This window comes from Anguilla anguilla, chromosome 1, assembly GCF_013347855.1.
Source record: "Anguilla anguilla isolate fAngAng1 chromosome 1, fAngAng1.pri, whole genome shotgun sequence".
Classification (NCBI taxonomy): domain Eukaryota; kingdom Metazoa; phylum Chordata; class Actinopteri; order Anguilliformes; family Anguillidae; genus Anguilla; species Anguilla anguilla.
The window spans coordinates 71,085,662-71,102,794 of record NC_049201.1 but is presented as its reverse complement, the minus strand read 5'-3'; the positions used below and the strand labels follow the sequence as shown (position 1 = coordinate 71,102,794).

At 41.7% G+C, this 17,133-nt stretch overlaps 1 protein-coding gene across 1 annotated transcript; it reads right to left on the bottom strand.

The window, feature by feature from the left end:
* Positions 1-1,968: 1,968 nt before the first annotated feature.
* Positions 1,969-14,965, bottom strand: si:dkeyp-69b9.6. Its single transcript, XM_035427745.1, has 2 exons — positions 14,124-14,965; positions 1,969-8,549 (listed from the first exon to the last, which is right to left on the bottom strand). Exon 2 carries the CDS (start codon positions 7,743-7,745, stop codon positions 2,682-2,684), a length of 5,064 nt encoding a protein of 1,687 aa, XP_035283636.1. The 5' UTR covers positions 7,746-8,549; positions 14,124-14,965; the 3' UTR covers positions 1,969-2,681.
* Between the last annotated feature and the right edge of the window lie 2,168 nt (positions 14,966-17,133).

Below are 17,133 nucleotides of genomic sequence, written 5' to 3'. Positions count from 1 at the left end.
AGGATTCTATGCTACTTACACCAACCCTTGAGATAAAATATCAAAATGGAGTAATTCTGCCAAACTCAGTAATGACATTAATCATTTTGGTGGCATACAGGGCCCTTCTGTCAGGAACAGTGCGGCACTTCACGTACACAAAATGTAATCCTTGGTTCATATTTTTGCTAATTTCCTCTGCTAAATGTGTATGTATTCACTGGTACAAAACATGGACCACGCTCTCATCTCTGCCATTTTTATTGTTTACTAGTATTTCTTTGCACTCTCTTAAGCTAGCAAGTTAGACACAGGTCTGCAGTTACAAGAGGTACATAAAAGTATGTACCCATTTAGCTCCTGGCACTTTGGGTCAATTCAAGGCAGAACACCACATTGCAGAATCACATTTACAGTTATTGACAAATGTATTACGCTAATGCAGTACTGAACGTACAGTAGTACATTATTCCAACACTGGAACCTGGTGACAGGATCATACATATATGCTGCCAATCATCTGACTGGTTTAGGAGTTGATGCTTAAGCATTTTACTCAAAATTCAAGACCACTAATCCATTATAGTGGGAGTATCAGGACCATCTTCAAAAATTTCTCAGTAAAAAAAAACTGCCGAATATGGCACTATGTTTTTTACTTAGGTCTTCCATTGAGTAAGAGCATGAAAACATTACATGAAATGAATGGCTGCCACAAGGTGTGAACTTGCTTTTCTTTTTTATGCTTTTTTGCATCTCAAAGCCTTCTACATGATTACCAAATTTTGTGCATTTTATAAACAAACTGTTAATTAACTGGGAAATTGCAACAAAAACAAGAGAGCACCAATGATACTTGGCCCCCTAATTATCACTATTGTATTGTTGACCTACGTTAAAATTAGTCAGTTATGTATATGCAGTTATATACATTTTTGAGTTAATACCGTAGGTCTAAAACATTTAATGTCTTCAACATTTCTACTTTTACGGTTTAGAGAACATACATGACGTATAACGTTATCAAATATGGTATTTTACAGTGGGTATTTTAAACCAGTAGCATTATATATCCACACATCTACATGCAAACAGTGAATGAAGACACTTGTGGGTCAAACATTTAGTCATCAAAAATCAAAGCATTTGGTGCCTCTAGATTTCAGCTTGCAAGGATTTGAGTGGATTTGGTGAATAAAATGACAAAAACAGTCGAAATCCCTCTTCTTTGAGAAGCCTTGGCATACGGTCTGAGAGACCCAGCACAGTTACTTCTTCAATACTGTGTTCAATAATGGTCTTTATTTTGTAAATAAACAAATACATAGATCAAGACAAATAAGTGAATTTATGAAAACAGCCCAAAACCAAGTTTTTTTTTCTGGCTTAGTTTTAATGTAAGTTGAAGAAAGGCAAAGATAACTGGCTTTTTTATTTTATTTGATTTTGGAAGGTGATCCTACTACTTTTTGTCACTAGACAAATAAGATAATAGAAATATATTTTAGTATTATTAGGTTTCAGGTTTTGTTTTTGTGTTTAATGAAAAACACTAGGGAAAAAAGGATATGAACAGGGTTGTACATCAGTAAAGGACTGTGTGTATATAAGGGAAAGGCCCAAATTCTGGGTTGGTAGGTGGACAGAGGATACACACTGGTACACTGAACTAAGCCCCTTTTTTAAAATGATAGCCCCTCCCTCACCACCCCCCTCCCCCCGTCAACCCCCAAATAAACAACATTAAAAAACTGAAATTATATGTTGAATAAAAAAATCATAATATAACAATAATAAAATATAATCAGAATTTTACAGTACAGTCCACTTGTTCCCATCTGCCTGTCCATTTTGATCTTTCATGCAAATGGTCTACACTCTGGGATGACATCAGGTTCCATTATTAGCTTTAGTTTTCTTTTTCTTCAAAGAAAGCAGAAATCTGGCCTCTACCATCTCTGTACTTAACCACCATTTTTCCTTACTCTGTTCATTATTGGGATACTTGCCCCTTTATAAAATGACTTACAGGTTAACATATACACGTCCTCTTGGATTTACTAAGTGACAGATTCACAATCTGAGTGACTACATAACACACAGTGAGCACCGTCTAACATGATACACTGTCTTTCTATCAAATAAAGCCTGTCATCCCTCTTTCCCCCCCACCCACCTTCTACTCATATTAAAATGTATTATTTATTTTAAAAAGTCAAGCACAACTCCACAGTGGCCCTAACACTAACTATACATTGTACACATCAGAGAAACTGTTGGATTAAAAACTAGATAGGGAGAAACATTATTAGCTAGAATAATCCACTGAAACGTGTCTAATATCTACCCAGCAATGTCAGCCAATTTTTGTATGAATGCAACTATGGGACTGGGATGCTGTAAAAACAGTCACGTCCATAGATTTCCCCAAAAGTGCCAGGACTTTTTGAGGCTGGTTTTGCAGTACATGTACATTAGTATATGCGTAAACCTAAAAAAAAAAAAACACTCCTTTAAACTGTAATCCAGAGTCCAGGAGTACACGTGGTAGTAATACAAAGTCGGTCAACACAGTTCCACAGAGTTATTTCAGCTCTGAAAGTCTCTTCCCAATTCTCTCTCTCTCAAAAAAAAACAAAACAAAAAACAGACCCTCATCCTCTCCATTTCTGCAGTCAAAATCTTTAATGGAACAAAAAAGGTTAACGTCTGTACTGTGTCAGCACTGCTGCAGTCTCACTCTGCCCTTCACTTTTGTTTCCTCTCCTCTTAGCAGATTTTAATTTTAAACCCCCAGGGCTGCGTGCTCCTCCTGCGCCACTTCGACAAACCACCTTGTGTCTCTCCAGGAGGGTTCCATTCCAGAAACGAGAGGGGCATTTTCGGCAGGAAAAAGAGGCTTGGGCAAGATGGGAACCCCGATGGCTAAGGGCTGCTAAGAACTTGCGAGAGTGTTTTCCACAGACGGGGCACACTAAACGGTCCTGGAGGCTCCTGGTTCTTATGGGGTGCCGAGCTGCTCGGTGAACCAGCAACGCTGCCTGCCGAGTAAAGGTGGTATGGGGACAGAAGGGGCACGGAAAGCGTTTGTGCGGCACCTCCAAAGATGTCAATCTTCCCACGTTTATTCCTGCCACTGTAGCACGCCCTGCTATTCCCCCTCTTTTAAATCTAAAAAGCTGAGCCATTCGTTTTTTCTTTCTCAGCTGCAGTTGAAGGGCTCTTCTTTTACGCTTTTGCAATTTCCTTCTCTCGTCTTTCGGCCTCCCTCCTGCTATCGTATGCTTTTTTTCACCTCTCTCTACATTGCCTCCTCTGGCTAAGCTCAACGGCTCTCCCGAGTCCCCGGCTCTGTGCTCCAGCTCTCTACGCTTTTTTTTTTTCTTGCGCTTCCTCACTTCGCCCTGAGACTGGAGGTTCTGGTGCTGTGGGTGTGAAGATGGGATCTCGATTGGATACTGAATGCTGTGGTGTTGCTGCTGTTGGGAGGGTGGCAACAGTAGAAGAGGGTGAATGGGTGGAGAGGTATTGAGGGAATGGGCAGGACCGGAAGGATAAAGCGGCTCCCCCTTTATTCCTGCAGATTGCTGGTGATTGGAGAGGGGGGTTAAAGTGGAATTGGGCGGGAGAGGTTGGGAATACGCTTGGGCACTGGAAGCGGAAGGATGGGAAGGACCAAATTCCGGGAGGCACAGGAGAGGGGAGAAGCCAGAAGGTTGTAGGGGAGGCTGCTGATGACCATGAGGGACCCCGCTGTGTGTCTGTTGATCCCCATGAGCTCCACTCGGTGGCACCAGCTGAAGTAGAGCATTCGTGGCTGCCTCACTCTCAGACACCGATGAGCTTGCACCTCCACTACCTCCAGATGAACCCCCACTTCCTGGCTGGTTTGTTTGTCCTGTCCGAGTCAACCCATGCTGAGATAGCCTGTGTCTGCTTAAGCTGTTGGCATAGGCAAAGGCCTTTCCACAGACCTCACAGCAAAAAAGCCTTTCCCCACCTTCATGAACTGCTTGGTGATGAGCAGTCAGGTGAAAATGATGGCGGAAAGACTTCCAGCAAATAGCACACGTGTAAAGCCGAGGAGGGGGCTGAGTATTAGCTCCTTGAGGCTTTATGTCCTGAGGATAGCAGTAGTATGAATCTGAGTTTCCTTGATCCCTCTCTTGACCAGTGCTCCCTCCTGAAATTCCGACAGAGTTGTTGTTGTTGTTGTTGTTTCCTCCTGTTGTTGTGGATGTCTCCTCAAATTCACCTTTCTGGTGTAATTTGCCATGCCTCTTCAGGCTCTGCGCATAACCGAAATCTTTCCCACATAGGTCACATTTGTAGTTCTTCTCTCCTGAATGAACAGTGCGGTGCTTGGTGAGATGGAATGGTTCCCGAAAATGTTTTCCACAGACGTGGCAGTGGTGCGGCTTCTCCCCAGTGTGAATGCGGTCATGTCGGCGAAGACTCTCACGTCTGGTGAATCCACGACCACAGACACTACAAAGGTACAGTCGCTTGCTACTCTCCCCACTAGCCCCTTCTCGATGCTGTCTTTTTTTGCCACCCTCACCACCTGTACCTGCCGTTTTATCCTTCTTTGCTCGAGGCTTACGGGGCCGCTTAGGTTTGACATTTGGAGTCTGCTGTTGATGTTGTTGTTGGTTATGGTGGGTTAAATTTGTCATTGTTCCACTCATGCCTTCCTGGTTTCCCATACCACTTCCTCTATAGGTCTTGTCCATTCCAGATGTGGATGACGGCCCACCAGGTTGGACTCCAAGAGGACCCAAGCCAAGGCCTCCCAACAGCCCTCCAATGATATCTCTTCGTTCTTCTCCTCGTACCCCACCACTGCTTAGCTCACCAGGCATGCAGGAAGCAGCAGCAGCCGCAGCAATAGCAGAGATGGCGCTATTAACAGAGCTGGTGACATCATCTTCTGAATCATCCAAGAGAGAGGAGAGAGGCAGATGGGGCTGTTGAGTTTGACTTTGAGGGTGTGGATGCAAAGTAGGGGCTAATGGAGCCTTCCTCAGAGCTGGGCCAGCCATTCCACTTCCACAGGAAGGTTCTCCGGGATAACAACCTGTAGGATTAGCTTGCCCACGATGTTGCTTGTAGTCTCCATGGTAGTCATCACCTCTATAGGGTGGCTGATAGCGATTTCGTGAGAAATCTGCAGCATATTTCCCATCAGTTTTATCTCCACTGTTTGCACTTCCTTCTCTCCCTCGCGGAAACAATCCATCACAGGCCATCCCTCCCTTGTCATCATCATCTTCTCCCATTATATCACCCACCACTCCATCGTCTTCATCTTCCTCTCCCTCTTTTCCATAAAGTTCGTCATCCTGATACTCATCCCCTTCTGACATCTTGTCCTTGCTCCTCTGCTGAGCTTTTGGACCCTTGCCACAAGCACCTGAAGCTGCATGGTTAAGCAGAGAGGTGCTTTCACGAAAAACGCGACAGCAAGCTGGGCAGCGGAAGGGCTTTTCCACATGAATTTTCTCATGGCGGGTGAGAGACTCACGACGATTGAAAGCTCGTGAACAAATAGTGCAAGCAAAAGGACGCGCCCCGGAGTGGATGACACTATGTTGGAGAAGGTGTCCCCTTTTCTTAAATCCCTTTCCACATTCAGGGCAACAGTGAGTCTTCTCAGGGCTAGTACAAGAAGAGGATGTGGGGTCTGGGTTTGACTGCTGTTGGGTATTTAAAGAGGGCTGCTGATGTGGTTGTTGATGATGCGTGTTGGATTGCGAGGCTAGTTCCTGGGTTGAGTGGGGCAGGGTGGGATCTGGGTGGTGGTGGCTGTGATTAGGGTTTGGGTTAGAGCTGTTACTTGTACTGCTACCTCCAGTAGCCAAACCATGACTGCGCAGATGCCTTCGGAGGCTGGAGAGGTGAGTAAAGGTTTTGCCGCATTCACCACAGTGGTACAGGGGCTCTGGTTCAGGCTGAGCAGCATTGAGAGCCATTGAGCCAAGGTTTTCAGCTTTCTGGAGTTGTGAGCCATTAGTTACGAGGACTGAGGCTGAAGATGAAGATGGGGCAGAGGAAGAAGAGGACGAGACAGCTGAGGAAGAAGAGGAAGATGAAGAGGAGAGAAGGGAGGAGGGGTCTCCTCCAATAACTGGCATACCAACCCCTCCACTCCCCCCAACAAGGCCCCCCACATCATGGCCATGTCCCGAGCTGCTGCTGGGATTGGGGTTTCCACTGCTGTGGCTGTTACCACTGCTGCTATTGTTGCTGCTGGTCTCCAATTTCCTCTGGGGCAGGTACCCAGCCATAGCTTTCTTCCTCCTGCCCCCACCTCCACTTCCTCCACCCCCACTGTCACCCTTTCCGTCATCCTTGGAAAGAGACAAATGAAGTGGTAGGGGGAGGGGCAAGCCAGCTTCCTGTTGCATTAGAGAAGCTAGTTGATTGGACGAAAGAACTGGTATACCTTGGAAATCAAATCCACTAAGAGAGGACGGCTGGGATCCTGGGTGGAGAGGGTGGTGAGGGTGAGAGTGAGGATGAGAGGAGGCATGGGGTGGCAATTGTTGCTGCTGTTGTTGCTGCTGCTGTTGCTGCTGTTGCTGGGGAGTGGGGTGGCCGTGTGTGTGAGAGGGGTGAAGAGCTGGGGGTGGGGCTAAACCTGAACTTGATTCTCCACCTGTTTGCCCTAATCCAAGACCAAGATGGTTATGGGTGCCCTGCTGAACCAAAAACTGCTCCAAACTGGCATTAGCTGGCACCCCTGACAGAAAGTACTGATTGGCTGCCAACATGCAACTAAATTGCTGGTGGAGGCTGCGGGCATCAGACTGAGCCCCAACAAGCTGGTGACCTAAGGAGGTCACTGTACTGCTGCTCGGAGGGTTGTTGGAGGTAGAAGCAGAGCTTGAAGGGGAAGGGGAAGACGAAGAGGGTCCTGGCGAGGCTTGGGGTATAGAGAGGCCAGGGTGTAAGGGTGGTGGCTGTGGTGGAGCAGATGTCACTAATCCACCAATTCCACCAGTTCCTCCACTGCTCCCGCTTCCCCCAGCAAAGTGTTCAAAACGCCCCATTCCTGGATGCAGCTGCTCCTGGGCTAGAGCTGCCTCAGCTGGGTGAAATGAGCGCAAGAACTGTGGATATCCTGGCACATGACCACTACTTCCCGCTCCGCTTCCACCACTCACACCCATTTTGCTAGACTTCCGTGAGCTTTGTGACGATGACGAGGATGGAGCCTGCTGGGGTAGGGGTGGAGGAGGGGCACTCATTTTGGCAAAAATTGAAGAAGAATCAGAAAAACTGTTTCCTCTAGAACCTTGCAGTGACCCCAGGCTGAGTCCAGAAAGAAGAGCACCTGAAGTTTCAGCCTGCTGCTGTTGCTGCTGCTGTAGCTGCTGCTGGTGCTGATGAAGCTGAACTTGCTGCTGATGTTGTAGCTGTCTCTCTAATCCAAGGCCTTTGAACTGGTGGGCCTGGTGTCCACTTAGCATTTCTATAATGTCCAAATTGTATTTTCCAAACTGGAACATCTCCCACTCACTGGAAGGTGGAGGAGTTGGAGCCACCCCACCAGCTCCAGTAGTGGAGACAATAATCCCACCACCACTGACTGAGGAGTTACGGCTGGAGGAACTTGAACTAGACCCAACTGCCCCACTGCTACCTCTGGAACCGCTTCCTCCACTTCCACTTCCTCCAGAACTTCTGCTACTGCTACTACTGCGTGCCCCCGCAACACTTGAACCTCCCAAGGACGAGGACAGCCCACTCCCCCCTCTCTCCATCCAAGAAAGGATGGCACAGGGGTTTTACAGGCGTTAGCCCGTCCACCTTGTATCAATGTTTTGTTTTCTGCTTATTTTCAGCAGACTTTCAGTCTATATGGTTCAGCTTTGTTTGGTTGTCAATATTCCTCCTTGTAATTGTATACTTGAGATGATTTAATATTTACTTCAGTAAAAGAAAGCTTAGCTTTGTTTTATCTGACACATTATGATCCGTATTTTGACTGTGTTGAATTGCTTGTACAGTCAACGCAAAACCTGCATTTGTCCTTGAACATTGCCTAAAAGGCTTAAATTGTCCATGCACCTCAGTTCTTGGACTCCGATTCCCTCTGATTGTCGTCTCTCTTACAGAAGATGTATCCTATGGGGTGATATATCCATCCCTCAGATGAGATACCTCTTGCTGGTAAATGCCAAACCAAAAGTGTTTCTTTAAAGACACCTGCTAGCAGTCTTTCGATGTCTTCTTTTTTTTTTTTTTTTAGTTGTTATCAACTCCTATGATGGTCGTTTTCCATTTAAAGTCCCCACCATTTTATTTCTAGAGTTTTTTTTAGTGTGGTCTCAGCCACTCTTTGAAATGTGAAAATCTTTGCCATGAACCTGTCAACTGGAAATTTTTGATAGTGCAATCTTTAAGTCCTCTTCCCAAATGGAATTAAACAATTTTTTTATCCAGTTCTTTGAAGTTTTAGGTTTCATTCAGTCCATTAGTCTTTTCACCATCAGCACCTTTCTTCTTTTCAGTTATGTTCTCAGATGAACAGGCAATTCCTCCCTTTCCTCTCCTTGATGCTCTTGCTGTGAATATGAAAAAAAAACACAAAGACAAAAATTAATTTTCCATAACATTTAAAAATCCAACTTCTTAACTGAAATTAAGAGCTAATGTAGCTTTTAAAATAGAATTGCAACATTGAAAAATATCTGTCCTATACAAAACTAAAATTTAAAGTCTACCAAAAGCTGTCTGTCCAAAAAAAGCTTTCCCTGAATTTGGAATGTCCAACACTAATCAGATCCTGTTGTTGATTTTAGAGAGAAAACGAGCACGAATTCTCCTCCAAAGCATGCCATGTCAGCCACTGTCATCACAACACAGTTGTAAAGTTGGGTTCACACAATCGCGTGTGCCCGATCAACGAGATGCTTCCACTCCTGGCTGACACTAATACTAATCGTGCATCACCCAGCCAGGCTGCCAACCAGTCAGCACTGGCATGCTTTTGAAAGAAGACCGTCAGTCTCATTCATGCACTAGAACAGTGCCCTAGCAGGGTGAACCACCCAGCAATGCCCAGAAAATGTACATAGTGCTGCTGGAAGCAGTTTAGAGCTGTGATTAGGCTAATTAAGATGAATAACAAATGACAAAGAAATTAAACTCCATACAGACATGAATTTTTTAATCAAGTGCTTTAGACGAGTCAAACAAAATTGATCACAAGTCAACTATAGCATTAAAAAAATTATAGTCTTACAAGATTTCACCTGTAACCTCCAATTTTCAATGCCCAATTGCAACTGTAACCTCTACCTCAAACTTCCCCAGAGGACTGAACTTCTTGCATAATTAGCACAGGCCCAACAGACTGGGGTCAATCATACATGATGCGAGACAATGTGAGGAACAACCTGTTGATTGGACCCAAGATTAAGACTATAGGTTCCCCCTTGGGAATACTGGCCACAGCCCACAGAACACAAAAAATTGTTTCTAAAAAAAAAAAGTGAGTGTTTTTAATGCTGCTTTGAACTTTTCCCCTAAAACAACACAATGGATACAGGACAACACTCCTTTTTTCCTTCATATTCAGACCTGTTTGAATGGCACTGTTTACACTTAAGCAATTCCAAAGTTATAGCAAAGATATCTTGTACCAATTAAAGTGGCAGAACTATTTATTTTCAGGCACACACACAAAGTTTCAAGATCCCATTGACACTCCTTTTAACCACTGCAGAATGTTTGCCAACATAACGTAATGATTTTTACCGTGTAGTACTCGAGTATTCTAAAAAAGTGTGAAAAGACCATCCAAAACATAGATGAAATACATAAACCATGACTCAACTTTCAGCATTTTCATCACTCAAATTACCAAGCCAGTCAAGATTAAAGTAATTTAGCCTAAATGTAATGTTCTGCTGTTGTGCATTCCATCTTTACACCAGCAGGTGTCCCTCATCTCCGTGGTGGAAGCAGACATGCCCATGAACTTTCAAGGATTTGCGGAAGACAAAAAACAGCCAGGGCACTATAATTGCTTGACAGCTGCCTCTTACTAGGCCTATATTTTTCTGGGATATTGTAATAATACCAATGAACATAAAATGTGCTATTGCTCATTTACTGTGGGTCCTACAAATCCTGTAGACATGAATCAAACAGAAATCATCACTCAGACAAAGCTACAGGGGAGGAGACAGCTTCCTTATGGGCTTCTGAATGCACCACACTTACTCAAACTGAATAGCATCATTTTTGTTTTGTCCTGTCATCTTTGTCATGCCACTAAAAGTCATTAAACGTGGAATCTAACCTTTGGGTTATGGAGGATATTACAAGATCCACTGCTTATTTTTACCCCAAGGAAAGTTTGTTTCATGCAAGTACTACTAAAATTTCCTTACCTCCCCCCGCAGGGCCCACCAGCTGTACCCTGGAAACCCATTGCTCAACAGAGGTACAAGACTTAGAAAAATCTTACAAATGAACCTAGAAAATCTGTTTGCATAGTTACTGCTCATAATGGCAACCTTCCAGAAGATATACACACAGGCCAGCCCAGCACAGGCCGCCTCAAACAAAAGGATTCTGCCTGCAAACATTAGCTACACCACACGGCTGAATGTATGCTGACTAACACACACGTGTAGACCAGGTTTGCATTATTCAAGGAAACTGCCATTAATTAGTAGGCTATACTTTATGAAGTGAAAGAGGTTGTATACACAAGGAAAACCAGCTTACGCATTAACTCACAATAGGCTGATACAATATTTATTATGCATCTTATACATCTTCCTATAATGAATGCATAAACAAAATCATGTCCATGCATTCATTATAGGAAAACCATGCAGCCAAAAGGACTGCAATGTTGAAGACAACATTAAAGCCCACTTAAATCATGCTCACAATAAGGATTTGTAAAAGGCTTATTTAATTGGTGTAGTCATGTGTACACATTCATTTGGCCCTTATATAGCCTAAATTCCAGTGATAAATAATGGAATGACTGAAATGAGTGAAATAGTTGAAATGGATCATATAGGAACTGAACGTAAGTGTAACAATGATACTGTTAAGGTTATTTGTCAAATGCTTAAATGACGTTTTCATGGTTTAACCTGCTCATGGTAAGTAGGCTACTCGGATTGCAGGTACTCCATACACCAGGTTATGGGTTGGTGGGGCATACTCTGTATCTGTACAGTACCTACAGCTTGGCACTTTTCATATTTACTACAGAAATGATAATATAATCCACACACGCAGTACATACAAACACCAAGTTTCACCATGTACTCAAAATTCAGACAAACTTTACACAGCCACACAATAATACCTTAACCTAGGGTCATTTACATTAATGCTCCGGTCTCAATAACTCAATCACCTCACTAGTCTACATCTATTTGGAAATAATACAGACAATTTCAGGGCACCATCAAAATAATTATTTTTACGTATGTGCAGATTTGATGTTATTGCAGCCAATACAGCATGTTCAAAAAACTTGCCGGCTATATTTGAACTTTGTGAAGCAAGTTAGCTTGCAAAACTAATAATAATCAAAAGACCAATAGCAATGCTTTCATTCATAATTTATATTCTCAGCAAAATTACATTCCTAAAATGTAAAATGTATTGCCATTTCTGTAAGATGCATCAGTCTATGCATTTGTTTTGACATCAACAGTTTAGCATACAGGCCAATTTCTGAACATGTGTAATGAGAGTAGGCTACATGATATGCAAGTAATCTGCCATTTACACCTTGAAAACATTTTCTTTTTCAGACAAGATATTAGTCATCATCTGAAGCACTTTTAAAGAGATTGTTAAAATAAAGAATATCTCTACAAGCCAATCAATTTACAGCATAATGTCTCATACAAATGAGTACATTTCACGCACCATTAGGCCTTGTTCATATTTTTAAGGAGGTGCACCTGAGGAAGGACTCTGAAAACATGTTTGTGCCTTTACCTTATTTGTGTTATTTAAAATATTAATTATAATTAAATAAAATGTTAGTATTAAGGTTTGTCCCTTCTCTTACCACCATGGCACTAATGATTTTTCAACCTGTTTCACTAGTTCAACAAATTTCCTTTGATTTACTGCATACAGGTCTAGAGAAAATACTGTTTTACCAGCAATTTACATTAAAATCTGTACATTTTCAAAATCCACAATTACACTAGATCGCGGCAGCCATGTTTCCCCCCCACTTCAGGCTCTTTTTCTTTGGCCAAACTTAGATCTAGGATCATGCGTTCCAAAGACTGTGCAATTGAGGAGTTAACGTTAGGTGCTTAACTCAAATGTAATGTATAATTTCATTCCTGATAAAATGACAACAGAAAGCTGTTCAAAACTGGTTCCACATCTCTACTAAAAAACCATTTTCAGAAATTAGAGCATGTGAGAAAAGAAATCTATTCTCCAATAAAATTCCTGACAGAATTAGTTACTCCAGCCACCAACAGAAGTCATAAAATTAAAGTGTGTACCATTACGACGAACCACTTCTGATTGACCAAGTCACGAACTAGGCATTTACATACAGTCACACATGCACTCATTCACATACACAAATACTCACAAGCACACATAATTGTTATTTTATTTGTTTTACTATAGTGTTTTTTTGCTGGGATTATTTCCCATTTTGTTGCATTTCATTATTATTATTATTATTATTATTTATGAGGGAGAGGCCCCATGTCAGCCATTTTCTGTGTTTCTGCACTATGCTCATATTTATGTTTTTCTTCATGTTATGTCCAGTTTTTTCCCCCAACAATGTGCAAATGAACTAAAGTATTATCCACGTTCAGTGTTTAGTCCCTTGACAGGACTGCATGGCAGGAAATGGGCAAGGACATAAAACAAGTATTTGGAGTATAAATCCATAATTAAAAAATACCCCATGCTGATAGGATAACTTAACGTAATAGTTTGCCAATTGCAAAATGTATTATGCCGAGAGTCTCGGCTTCATACCCTATGCATGTGTATACACTTGCTTTCCCGGCCTTCATGGCATTAAAGTATAGGTCAGTATTTCCCGTTTGCGTTTTAAAGCAACAACAGTAAAAGTAGTTTAATAAAGTTTGGTTATGCCAAAATATTCTAAACAGAGTTTAATCTCATCTCACGAGCAACCATTCATCTTGGTTCACACAACCATGTGAATTCAATCAAGTTAAAAGCAAAGCACTCTTTGAGGCCCTCAACATCACACGGTCAGACTCGCAAACTAATATTTTTATAAGCAGAAAAAGAAAAACTATAAGGTGCGTGCAGGCTTGTGGATGACATATGCATTAAAGAAACAAAGTACAACAATACTGTATATACAGAAAACGCCCTGGATAAGAGCCTGCTAAATTAACGTTATACACTATGCAAAACGTTGAGGACACGAAAAATGAAAACTGCTAACGTTAATAAAAGAAACCATTCAAATCGTCTTACTTAATACTACTGACAGACATCCCCTTAATTATGCTGACATTAGGCCAGCAGTCAAGGCTTTATTTAAAATTGTATTTTTAGCCCACAACTAGTTTTTTCAACTGCTACGCATAGCTGTAAATGTTAGCTACATAGCCAGCGAAATATCTCCCCGTCAATCACAGCAGGCTTTTTGAAACTAAAATTGTGAGCTTTTAAATTCAGTGGCGTGGATTAATTATCATTATTTATTTTTTATTTTATCTTATTCAGAAGAGACGGGAAAAACTGAAGTAGTTTAATAGCCATTGTGTGTAATTAGCAGGTTAACTTACCTGTCTTAACAGTAGCAATCGTAGCATTTCACGTTTGCTAGAGTTACAACAGGTAGCTAGCTAATTGTTTAATTAAAGCTCATTTACATTCAAATATTGCTGAACGAAAAAGACCCAATTCCACACACTGTTACTCAGCACACTAACGTTAAAAAGCAAAACTGGTTAACACCAACTCTCCTGCGAGCAATTTAATAAATGAGATATTCAGCCTTCCTGCAAGCAATAACACATTTACAGTAGTTCACCAATGTTATATTGTATCCAACGTTAAATCTCTGCAGTAAATATTAGTGAGGTAACGCTGACGTTGCTAGCAACAAAGTAACAAAAATGTAGCTATTATCTTACCTGTGTGTAGATTTGGGCGGCTGTTCCAACAACGTTTGTAGCCAAACCAAAGTGATGTTGATTCGGCGAGCAAGAGGGGGACAGGGAGAGGGAGAGAGGTGAATTTCTTGATGTAATCACATTTCTCGATCGCTGCTCAATTTTTCTCAAAAAAAAAAAAACAATCAGGCGAAACGTATCCTCGAGGCCAATAACGCGGTATTCAGCATCAGTCAGGCTTCAGTGTAAAATTAGGATTCTTTATACTTAAAACGGAATAATGTCAAATTGTAGCGATCTTGTCAAATGTGACTAAATAGCTAGCTATTAGAACTGAAACGATGGCAGGCTATAGCTGATTAGCTAGTAACCGAGTTTATCGTATTTTGAAACGGTTGCTCGCAAAAAAAAAAGTGATGGTGAAAAGGGCGCGACAGCCCTGTGAGTTAGAAAAAACACTTCAGCGTATCCCTTGTTCTATTCACAAATTTCTAAACGTGTGCAAAGCATAGTTTCGCAGGCCTATCTTGTAGCTTTTTTCCCTTTCCGCTCCTTAGCTAGCGAATTCACTAGCTAGATACTCTCCCACTCGCTCATCGGCCTCCCTTTGCTGTTTTCAAACCGTTACCAAAACCACATTTCCGCTACTGGGTTAAATTTAGTTCTTCTTTTAATCGCACATGGGAAATCACCAGTTGCTATATGACCGTTTTTCTCTTTTTTGCATCAGGATCAGTTCCAATTTGGTTTATGAATTGTTGATTTGGTTTTATGTCGGCCAAATATTTTTTTTCTCGCCCCGTGTCGATTTTCTGTCCCTCTAGTGACGTGCACTCGCTTCACTTCTGCTGTTTCCGGACCATTGAACACTTCCGGGTACAGTTACCATTTAAGGAGTTCTGATGTTGATTTCCAGAGATCCAACCGTTCTCTTATTTCTCCCTCCGTTAATTAAAAACTAATCTGGTAGCTGTCTTCACCGCGGAAGTAACGGTGGCAAAGTAATGAAGAAGTGAATCAATATAGCGTTTAACATTACTATGAAAAAATCATAATCTAGTCTTCAAATACAACATTAATGTATTGTTCGCAAATTCTCAGTATGCCCTTACGCGCAAGATGGAAAGTGACAGACTCGTTAAATGAAGAAAACATTGCGTCTGCTATTTCACTGCAGTGTTTACGTTGGGGCCCATTATACTGTCAGTCAGTAAGGAAATTTGAAGGACAGGTTCGCACTGTACGCCAAATCGAGCCATCGTAGCCATTTTATTACACCACATTTGCAGACCCTGCCCTTTAAAATGGCGGCCGCCTCGGAGGCTTCATTGGGCTCCATCTTTTGCACCAGTCGTTTCCGAGCGGAAGTAATGCTGCAAGCTAGGCTACATCTCCGTGATGTTCTGAAATGGCCGAAAGTCTGTGAAAGCGAGGGATAACGACCTTGTGGTGACGGGAATGTGTTCACTGAGCCAGTACCTTATTACCGTAGCAATAATGTCAAAACCTTAAATGACGCTCCCAATTATCCTAGGTACATTGAGCAAGGGCTTTTAATTTAACCGAAAATGAAATTGTAGCCACAATAACGAAGTGAGTCCCTGATTCAAAACAAAGGAAAAAAGAAAAGAACGTTTAGCTGACTACAAAGGCAGCACTTGTTTAAATGTATGGGGGGTATATAAACATATGTGGTGTCGTATTAAGTGTAGGCTCATATTGAATCTTAATTCCTTCATGCAGGGGAGAGACGCCGTAAAGGATATTTACCTAAGTTGTAACTGCCTTCTGGCTTCATGATTGAATAATGTAGCCTGGAGTTATGGCTTAGCCTAGTGTGCTCACTGGACGGAGGTGTGCCCACTAATCTGTGGAGCATTTGTGCATTTCACATGGAATTATTTAATAGAAAAATAATAGGTTATTAATTATTTTTGTATAATCAAAATTAATGTCCAAAATATCATTTTTTATTCACTGTTTTTATTTTCTCAGCGTTCTTATTTTTAGGCTTGTTGTATCACTGCAACTTCCTTCATCAATTTGGCAGAGAGCAGGCAAGCACTTATATCCACCTAATCCCGCTTCCCACCAAAAATTAATAAAAAGTTTACACAGTCGTGGGACACGACAATTAGCCTTGTCCTGTGTAGGATGTCTTTAAACTAGCCAGGGCTTTGTGGATTACCATTGTATATCGTCCCCAGGTGTGGGTGACATAGCAGAAATGTAGGAGGCATATAGTCAAATCAGGGAGAAAACTGGTGGTGGGTTATTCTTATATTAAAAACCGACAGACTTGTAAGTCATGAAAATCAATCACCAACCAGTCCAGGACAATAGTGAGTTTAAAGGTAATTTCTGGCAACAAAATCTTACAGTAGCACACATGTAGTCCATCGCATTAATCCCTCTGCCCCCCATTAGTTTCCTTGCACTGAGATAAAAAAAATAATTATTTCAGACTCCTATCCTAAATCACCCGAATAAACTCTGAGACAAGTCTTGTTACCCTTTAATGTTTTGATAGAGCTTTATTTTTTAAACTTGAATGTGATGAATAGGATATTTTAAATGTAGTCTAAGCTAAGGCATTTTGTACTTTTATATCAACCTTCTTTGAAGCTTACTTGTGTTTTTTCTAATATAGCTGAGCAATCTGTTGACCTTTGACTGTTTAGCATGTTCATTCTGATAACCATGTCCAATGAAACACCAAATGCTTTTCACATGTAACCTGTAACTTGGTCATTACTAAAAACGACCATATGATATTCTTGCCTTAAATTGTCCTTGCTGATATATTGAAGTGTACATATCACTCTAATACATAAAACATTCCATGTTGCATTTATATTACCGTGATCTGAAGGAGCAAATCCTTCCAATCTCAGATATCTAGCTTTCAAGTTTCATGATGAATGGAACAAGTTCTAGAACAGTGGTTCTCAAACTCAGTCCTGGGGGACCCCTGTGTATGCTGCTTTTCATTCCAACCTCAACAGCAATATCAAAATTTTAACAAGCTGTT

Excerpts from the sequence above, each read along its gene's own strand:
- si:dkeyp-69b9.6 (XM_035427745.1), bottom strand. The coding sequence starts at position 7,745 with ATGGAGAGAGGGGGGAGTGGGCTGTCCTCGTCCTTGGGAGGTTCAAGT.